This window comes from Diceros bicornis, chromosome 3 (genome assembly GCF_020826845.1).
Source record: "Diceros bicornis minor isolate mBicDic1 chromosome 3, mDicBic1.mat.cur, whole genome shotgun sequence".
NCBI classification, from domain to species: Eukaryota; Metazoa; Chordata; class Mammalia; order Perissodactyla; family Rhinocerotidae; genus Diceros; species Diceros bicornis.
Window position 1 is genome coordinate 91,316,298 of NC_080742.1, and position 8,656 is coordinate 91,324,953.

Genomic DNA, 8,656 nt, shown 5'->3' on the forward strand with positions numbered 1-8,656 from the left:
AACAGGCTTTCACCAAAGCAATAGAAGGGTATCAATGCCCCTGTAGGAGCCAGCATGAGAGAAGAAGCTTTCAAGTGGGAGAAGCACATAGGAAAAGTGAATTTAGGATTATAGTCGTGGCTGTTAAGTTAGACACCACATCCCACTGGCTGGTCTCTTACAGAGATAAGTCTTCATACATCTGTGTGTTTTGCTTATTTGAATTTTAGATGACTAGAGATAGATAGATACATACACATAGAGATATAAACTGTGTGATTGATTTGACTGAGCACTTTCAAGTCTTGGAATTTATTATAAGGGTTCATGAAAAATTAAAAATACATATGTATAAAATTTAATCCATGAAGCATTATATTGTACAAGCCTAATGAGAAGATACGTTAAATAAATAAAATATTCATATTCAGGGAAATAGTATGCAGCTGTTCAAAGTATGTTGCAGAGAAATATTTTGACATGGAAAAATCGTTCCCATGTTTCTAAATGAAAGAACTAGGTAAACTAGAAACATTGTTTGACGTATTTCTTTTAATTCATGTTATGTAGGAAAATAGATGTACAGTAAAAAGGTATAACTGTATGTACAAATTATTAAGAGTGATCATTTCTGATTGTATGTTTCAGGGTATTATCTCTTTAGCCTTTTAAATGGAGTTTCACAATGTTTTTCTAAGAAGATTTTGAAACAATGTCAAAAGCACATACAAGGTAGGTACCACCTTATTCACACAATGAACCACACTCTTAAAACTTTAATCTCTATATTTCAAATATTCAAGAGTCTGTAATTTTCTAAATAGGAATAAAAGCAAGAAAATAATATAAATTTGATAATAAAATGCTAGTTACAAATATATACTTTAACTAAATAACTGAATAATATCAAGATGTTTGTCTTCAATGCTAATGTTAATTTAGTGAAATAGATTTGACTCCACAAAGGAAGTCAGTTAAGATATATTGGTTTTTCTGGGGCCAGCCCGATGGCACAGCGGTTAAAGGCGCGCTCTGCCTCCGGGATTTGCGGGTTGAGATCCCAGGCGCGCACTGATGCATCACTTGTCAAGCCATGCTGTGGCGGTGTCCCATATAAAGGAGAGGAAGATGGACACAGATGTTAGCCCAGGGCCAACCTTCCTCAGCAAAAGCAGGAGGATTGGCATCGGATGTTAGCTCAGGGCTTTCTCACACACAAATAAAAGATATATTGGATTTTCAGAAGTAATTATAACAGTCTGTTATCCCCTAGAACAGTTTGTATACCTTCCTTAATTATATGCTCATTATTTCAATGAGGACATTAGAGATTTGGCAAAAATCATGATAAAAATATAAACTATTAAAATCCAGATATTAGTTTATATGATTCTTCACTAAAAGTAATGAGATCTTTTTGGAGATATGGCTGCATCCATAGCTGAAGTGGAGAATGTACAACAAGAGCTTGAAACATCTTATCATATCAAAAGTAAGGAAGTGCTCAAAAATTATGGGAACATGTTAATAGAACAAAAGAGCAAGCTTGGAGCATACATATATAAGACAATTAATCACATAATGATAATAAATAATTATAATCCCTTGATAAAAAATATTCATGAGTCCATATTGATAGATAAATGAGAGAGAGAAAAATGACAGATACAGATGCATAGAGATAGAAAGATGATAGATAGTGTCTTTCTTTATACTGAAATTCACAGTCAATAAATATAAAAGCAAAGGAGTTAGAACAGCACGTTTTGCAATACCCATTACCAATAATTGAGTCAGGCAAGATAATCAATGGATGCTGAAATTAAAGGCCAAGAGCTTTATGAGGAACTGAATATTTATATATTAATTTTAATGGTTGCTCCAGAAATCACATTAGGGAAAAAATGATGATTTTATAATGGAGATACTTTAGAGGCACCATCTTTACCAAGTGATCCAAGTTAGGGTCACCAACAATGGGAAAAATTATATCATGCACCTACTCATGGAATACACTGAGGAGGGTACTTGTTTTTGCTACAGAAAGTGGATAATCTGAATCAAAAATGAGGGACTTCATACAATCCCAACTTGAGGAATATTCCACTAAAGAACTGCTCTATACTCTTCAAAAATACTTGTGTCATGAAAAGCAAGGAAAGGCTGAGTAACTATTCCAGATGAAAGGAGAGTACAGATAGATGACATTAAATATAATCTGTAATCTTGGATTGGGTCCTTGATGAGGGGGATTAGAGAGAGAATACTGTAGATTAAAGGAACATGTCAGTATTAAATTGTTTTATTTTGATGAGTACATTGTGATTAGGTTAGTGAATGTTCTTGATGAAAAAATGAGTATTTAGGAGTAAATGGGCATCATGTTTACACTCTAATCTCAAATGGTTCCAAAAAAATACACATATATAGAGAAAAAGAGAATGATAAGGCAAATATGACAGAAATATTAAAATTTGTTGAATCTGGGTGACTGTATATGGCAGTTCTTTGCATAATTCTTGACCCTTTTCTGTAAGTTTAAATTTCTTTCATATTAAAAGTTAAAAACAGGAAGGTAGACAATTTGGGGAAGTAGGGGAAGCTGTCAAGTAGGGACAAGGATACAACATTCCTTTGAGCATATTTTGAGATAAACAACTCCAGTTTGTGCTGATTCTCCAGCTCTGATCTTTCATCATATTTCAGTCCTTGACAACTGTCATTAAGGAATGGGAAGCAACCAGTCATGGGTCACAGAATTCATCCTGGTGGGATTCCAGCTCAGTGCGGAGATGGAAGTGTTGCTCTTCTGGATCTTCTCCCTGTTCTACATCTTCAGTCTGTTGGCAAACGGCATGATCTTGGGACTCATCTGTCTGGACCCGAGTCTACACAACCCCATGTACTTCTTCCTCTCACACTTGGCCATCATTGACATGTCCTATGCTTCCAATAATGTGCCCAAGATGTTGGCAAACTTAGTGAACCAGAATAGAACCATATCCTTTGCTCCTTGCATTATGCAGACATTTTTGTATTGGTGTTTTGCTATTACAGAGTGTCTGATTTTGGTGGTGATGTCCTATGATAGGTTTGTGGCGATCTGTCACCCCCTCCACTACACTGTCATCATGAACTGGAGAGTGTGCACAGTCCTGGCTGTCACTTCCTGGTCATGTGGATTTATTCTGGCTCTGGTGCATGCAATTCTCCTTCTCAGATTGCCCTTCTGTGGGCCCCGGGAAGTGAACCACCTCTTCTGTGAAATTCTGTCTGTCCTCAAGCTGGCCTGTGGTGACACCTGGATCAACCAAGTGGTTATCCTTGCTGTCTGTATGTTTGGCTTAGTTGGGCCCCTCAGCTTAATGCTCGTCTCCTACATGCGCATCTTCTGGGCCGTCCTTAAGATCCAATCAAAGGAGGGCCGCAGAAAGGCCTTCTCCACCTGCTTCTCCCACCTCTGTGTGGTTGGGCTCTTCTTTGGCATTGCCATGGTGGTTTACATGGTCCCAGAGTCCAATCAACAAGAAGAGCAGGAGAAAATACTGTCCCTGTTTCACAGCCTGTTTAACCCAATGCTGAACCCTCTCATCTACACTGCAGAAGAAGAGGTCCATATGAAGGAGAGATAGAATGCTGTTTGGGGATTTCCTTTTAGAATATGTGATCTGCTGAAGCGAAAACTCAGAAAAAATTTCCAATTTGATGTTTGATATAAAAATGGTAATTGCCCCAAATTCCAGCTCTGAAAAATATCGCTAAGTTCCACAGAAAAGCATATTTTCTAAACCTTAGAGACCACGTTAGGAGACGAGACAGCTAAATTATCATAATATTTAGTCTTTCTTTTAAGAAATATTGAATTCTCTTTATTTTTTAAGCCAGAAATATTAATGTATGAAGAAAAGATTAAATTAAAGAAAATTAAGTCAATATGTTGCTCTGGCTTCTGTATTTAGACATCTGTGACATCACTTTGGGGAGCTGGAAACAGTACAGTAAAATTAATATCATAAGAGAGAAACTCCAAAGTAGACCTGAAATTTTTTATTTTTTTTAATTTTTTGTTTATTGCAGTAACATTGGTTTATAACATTGTAAAAGTTTCAGGTGTACATCATTGTACTTCTATTTCTGCATAGATTACATCATGTTCACCACCAAAATACTAATTACAACCCATCACCACACACATGTACCGAATTATCCCTTTCACCCTCCTCCCTCCCCCCTTCCCCTCTGGTAACCACCAATCCAATCTCTGTCCCTATGTGTTTGTTTATTGTTGTTATTATCTACTACTTAATGAAGGAAATCATGCGGTATTTGACCTTCTCCCTCTGACTTATTTCACTTTGCATTATACCCTCAATGTCTATCCATGTTGTCACAAATGACTGGATTTCATCGTTTCTTATGGCTGAGTAGTATTCCATTGTGTATATATACCACAGCTTCTTTATCCATTCGTCCCTTGATGGGCACTTAGGTTGCTTCCAAGTCTTGGCTATTGTGAATAACGCTGCAATGAACACAGGGGTGCATGTACCTTTGCAAATTGGTGTTTTCAAGTTCTTTGGATAAATACCCAACAGTGGAATAGTTGGATCATAAGGTAGTTCTATCCTTGATTTTTTGAGGAATCTCCATACTGTTTTCCATAGTGGCTGGACCAGTTTGCACTCCCACCAGCAGTGTATGAGAGTTCCCTTCTCTCCACATCCTCTCCAACACATGTTGTTTCCTGTCTTGTTAATTATAGCCATTCTGACGGGCGTGAGGTGATATCTCATTGTAGTTTTGATTTGCATTTCCCTGATAGTTAGTGATTTTGAACATCTTTTCATGTGTCTGTTGGCCATCTGTATATCTTCTTTGGAGAAATGTCTGTTCAGGTCTTTTGCCCATTTTTTAATTGGGTTGTTAGTTTTTTTGTTGTTGAGATGCATGAGTTCTTTATATATTTTGGAGATTAAGCCCTTATCAGATGTATGGTTTGCAAGTATTTTCTCCCAATTGTTAGGTTGTCTTTTCGTTTTGTTGATGGTTTCCTTTGCTGTGCAGAAGCTTTTTAGTTTGATGTAGTCCCATTTGTTTATTTTTTCTATTGTTTCTCTTGCCCGGTCAGATGTGGTGTTTGAAAAGATGTTGCTAAGACCGATGTCGAAGAGCGTACTGCCTATGTTTTCTTCTAGAAGTTTCATAGTTTCAAGACCTGAAATTTTAATACAGAAAATATTGTAGAGTTATATGAATCTACATCACCAAGTGTGAGGTCAATGAAATAAGACTTCAGAGAAACTCTAAATTCCTTGATGGAATAATTTAGGAGTAAAGGAAAAAACGTTAGGGAAAGCTTTAGCTGAACAAGAAACTATCTAAGAAATCCTAAAATATTAAAGGTTTAAGATTCAGTCAAAAGAAAATTCATTAGTCAACATATGTATCATCTAGAGCTAAGGGATTTGACCACTGCTCAAATATTACATTAATTTTGTTATGATAGTTTCTAATAAGGCAATATTTAATCCTGTTGAAGTTCTTAAAAATTTCCCCACCAAATTTTTGTAAATATTGTTGTCTCATGCTGCTTGGTGTTACCCCCAACGACGGTTTGGGGTAGCACCAAGCAGCATGAGACAACTTACATATAGCCAACATCATTTCTCTTTCGTGGTGGCAAAAGTTCCTCTGGATTTATGAAACGAGATTGAACAATTGTCTTCATGATGGTAATGAGGATAAAATAAGTAAAGGCTGCTCATTTTTAATAATTCAATATTTGTATATGTTGCAAAATGATCACCACAGTAAGTCTAGTTAACATCCTCTTGGTACATAGTCACAAAAATTTTTTTCTTTCATGAGAACTTTTAAGGTCTACTCTCAGCAACTTCAAATAGGCAATACAGTATTGTTAACTATAGTCGCCATGCTGTACTTACATCCCCATGATTTATTTATTTTATCACTCTCAGCTTGTACTTTTTGACCCCCTTCACCCATTTTGCCCGCCCCCCACCCCCTGCCTCTAGTAACCACAAATTTCTTCTGTGTATCTATGAGCTCTTTTTTTTTCTTTCTTTAGATTCCACATATAAGTGAGATCATATGATATTTGACTTATTTCACTTAGCCTAATGCCCTCAAGGTCCATCCATGTTGTCAAAAATGGCAAGATTATCTTCGATTTTATGACTGAATAATATTCCATTGTGTAGCGTGTGTGTGTGTATGGGTACAACTTTTTCTTTATCCATTGATCCATCCATCGACACTTAGCTTGTTTCCATATCTTGGCTATTGTAAATAATGCTGCAATGAATACGGGGATCCAGATAATTTTTGAGGTAGCGTTTCATTTCCTTTGGACAAATACCCAGAAGTGGGATTGCTGGATCATATGTTCTATTTTTTTAAATTTTTTGAGGAACCTCCACATTGTTTTCCCTAGTGGCTGCACCAATTTACATTCCCAGCAACAGTGCAAGAGGGTTCCCTTTTCTCCACGTCCTTACCAACACTTATTACTTCGTGTCTTTTTGATAATAGACATCCTAACAGTTGTGAGGTGATATCTCATTGTGGTCTGGATTTGCATTTCCTTGATGATTAGTGATGCTGAGCACCTTTTCATGTACCTGTTGGCCACCTGTATATCTTCTTTTGAAAATTGTCCATTCAGATCCTCTGCCCTTTTTTAATCAGACTGTTTGTCTGTTTGTTTTGCTATTGAGTTGTATGACTTTACGTATTTTGAATATTGACTACTTATCAGATATATGATTTGCAAATATTTTCTACCATTTGGTAGGTTGCCTTTTCATTTTGTTGATGGTTTCCTTTGCTGTGCAGAAGCTTTTTAGTTTTATTATAAAATGTATCATGACGTTAACGATTCTCTATTCTTTGACAAGGCATGAAAACTTTATCTCATCATAAAATTCTAGAATAAGTACAAAATTAAAAATAATTAGATTGAACCTTAAAATATATAGTACCCAAAACATAAAATAAGCAATATTTAACACTGTAAGCAAATATAGATATTGAAAAACACAACCAACCAAAAAGGTGAAGTCCCAAATGCTGCCCTAGACATTTAATACACCTAAATAAATAAACACGGATGTAGACAGAATTCACTTTACTGGGCAGAGGATCATTATCTATGCATGCTTCCTCTTTGTTGCAGGTTTTTTCCATCATAATTTTATGTCTAAATTGTTTTTGTGCTGCCAGTATATGATTGTAATTCTAATTTAAAAATAAAGGCAATTCTATGTTTCTTCCCTTTTCTGAGCAAGATAATTAAATGTCTTGGAATATAAATTGCCACTATTTTTAGACTTATAAATTCTTCAAAGAACAATTAAGTCTTTGCTGAAACATGAAATAGAAGATAGTTTTAGAGAAGATTAAGTGTTTTAATTCAGTGCTTCCAAGGAGAATGAAAAAATTAGCTTACCTGTTGCCCAAAGTCAATACCTCAGATTCTAAGATGTCAGGCTGCGTATTTTGAATTAGCTTAAATATATTCAGCAATGTAAGCAAGCTTTGTACTTCTTCCTCTCAAAGCTGGCCATTGTGGACATGTCCAATGCCTCAAGCACTGTCCCTAAGATGCTGGCAAATCTTATAGTGCAGAAGAAAACCATCTCCTTCATTCCATGCATACTTCAGACTTTTCTGTATTTGGCATTTCCCATCACAGAGTGTATGAGTTTGGTGGTGATGTCCTATGATCAGTACGTGATGATCTGCCATCCCCTACATTACACTGTCATCGTGGGCTGGAGAGTGTGCGCTGTCCTGGCCTCCACTTGCTGGATATTCAGCTTCCTCTTGGCGCTGGTCCATATCACTCTCATTCTGAGGCTGCCATTTTGTTGGCCACAAAAAATCAACCGCTTTTTCTGTCAAATCATGTCAGTATTCAAATTGGCCTGTGCTGACACTAGGCTCAACCAAATGGTCCTCTTTCTGGGCTCCGTGTTTGTCTTAGTCTGGCCCCTCTGCTTGGTGCTCGCCTCCTACACGCATCCTGTTTGCCATCCTCAGGATCCAGTCTGCGGAAGGCCACAGAAAGGCCTTCTCCACCTGCTCCTCCCACCTCTGTGTGGTCAAGCTCTTCCTTGGCAGCGCCATCGTCATGTACCTGGCCCCCAAATCCAACCATTCTCAAGAACAAAGGAAGATTCTATCATTGTTTTATAGCCTTTTCAACCCTATGCTGAATCCCCTGATCTACAGTATGAGGAACGCAGAGGTGAAGGGCGCCCTGAGGAGACTTGTGGGGAAGACAAGATCCGTATGAGGGATGAATTCTAGTATCCTGAGTGCGTGAGTTTGTCCTCATGATTCGAGGTACTTGAACGCCCTTTTGGGTCCTTTAATTTAATGAACCCAGTATTCTTTATTTTTGGACTTCTCATAAAATGAGAAAATAAATACTCTTACTGTTAAAGCCATTGATACCAAGCCTGAGATAAACATTAGAAACAGAAAATCACAGTCTAATCCTATTCATGACCATAGATGCAAATATCTTAAAGAAAATTGCAGTAAAACAAGTCAATAGAAAAATATAATTATATAATGATAAAATTGTTATCCCCAAAATGCAAGAATTTTTTAACATTAAAACAAAACAATGAAAAAAATTCGCCACATTAAC

At 36.8% G+C, this 8,656-nt stretch overlaps 1 protein-coding gene and 1 pseudogene across 1 annotated transcript; both read left to right on the plus strand.

The window, feature by feature from the left end:
* The first annotated feature begins 2,708 nt into the window (after window positions 1-2,708).
* On the plus strand, window positions 2,709-3,611 carry LOC131400450 (olfactory receptor 2A2-like). The gene is made up of 2 exons (XM_058535183.1): window positions 2,709-2,960; window positions 3,006-3,611. Exons 1-2 carry the CDS (start codon window positions 2,709-2,711, stop codon window positions 3,609-3,611), a joined length of 858 nt encoding a protein of 285 aa, XP_058391166.1.
* A 2,094-nt stretch (window positions 3,612-5,705) lies between these two features.
* LOC131400460 (olfactory receptor 2A12-like) lies at window positions 5,706-8,296 on the plus strand (annotated as a pseudogene).
* Window positions 8,297-8,656: the final 360 nt, after the last annotated feature.

Coding starts and splice junctions, on each gene's coding strand:
- LOC131400450 (XM_058535183.1), top strand. CDS start 2,709: ATGGGAAGCAACCAGTCATGGGTCACAGAATTCATCCTGGTGGGATTC. Junction 2,961..3,005: donor CCAAGATGTTGGCAAACTTA/GTGAACCAGAAT, acceptor TGCATTATGCAG/ACATTTTTGTATTGGTGTTT.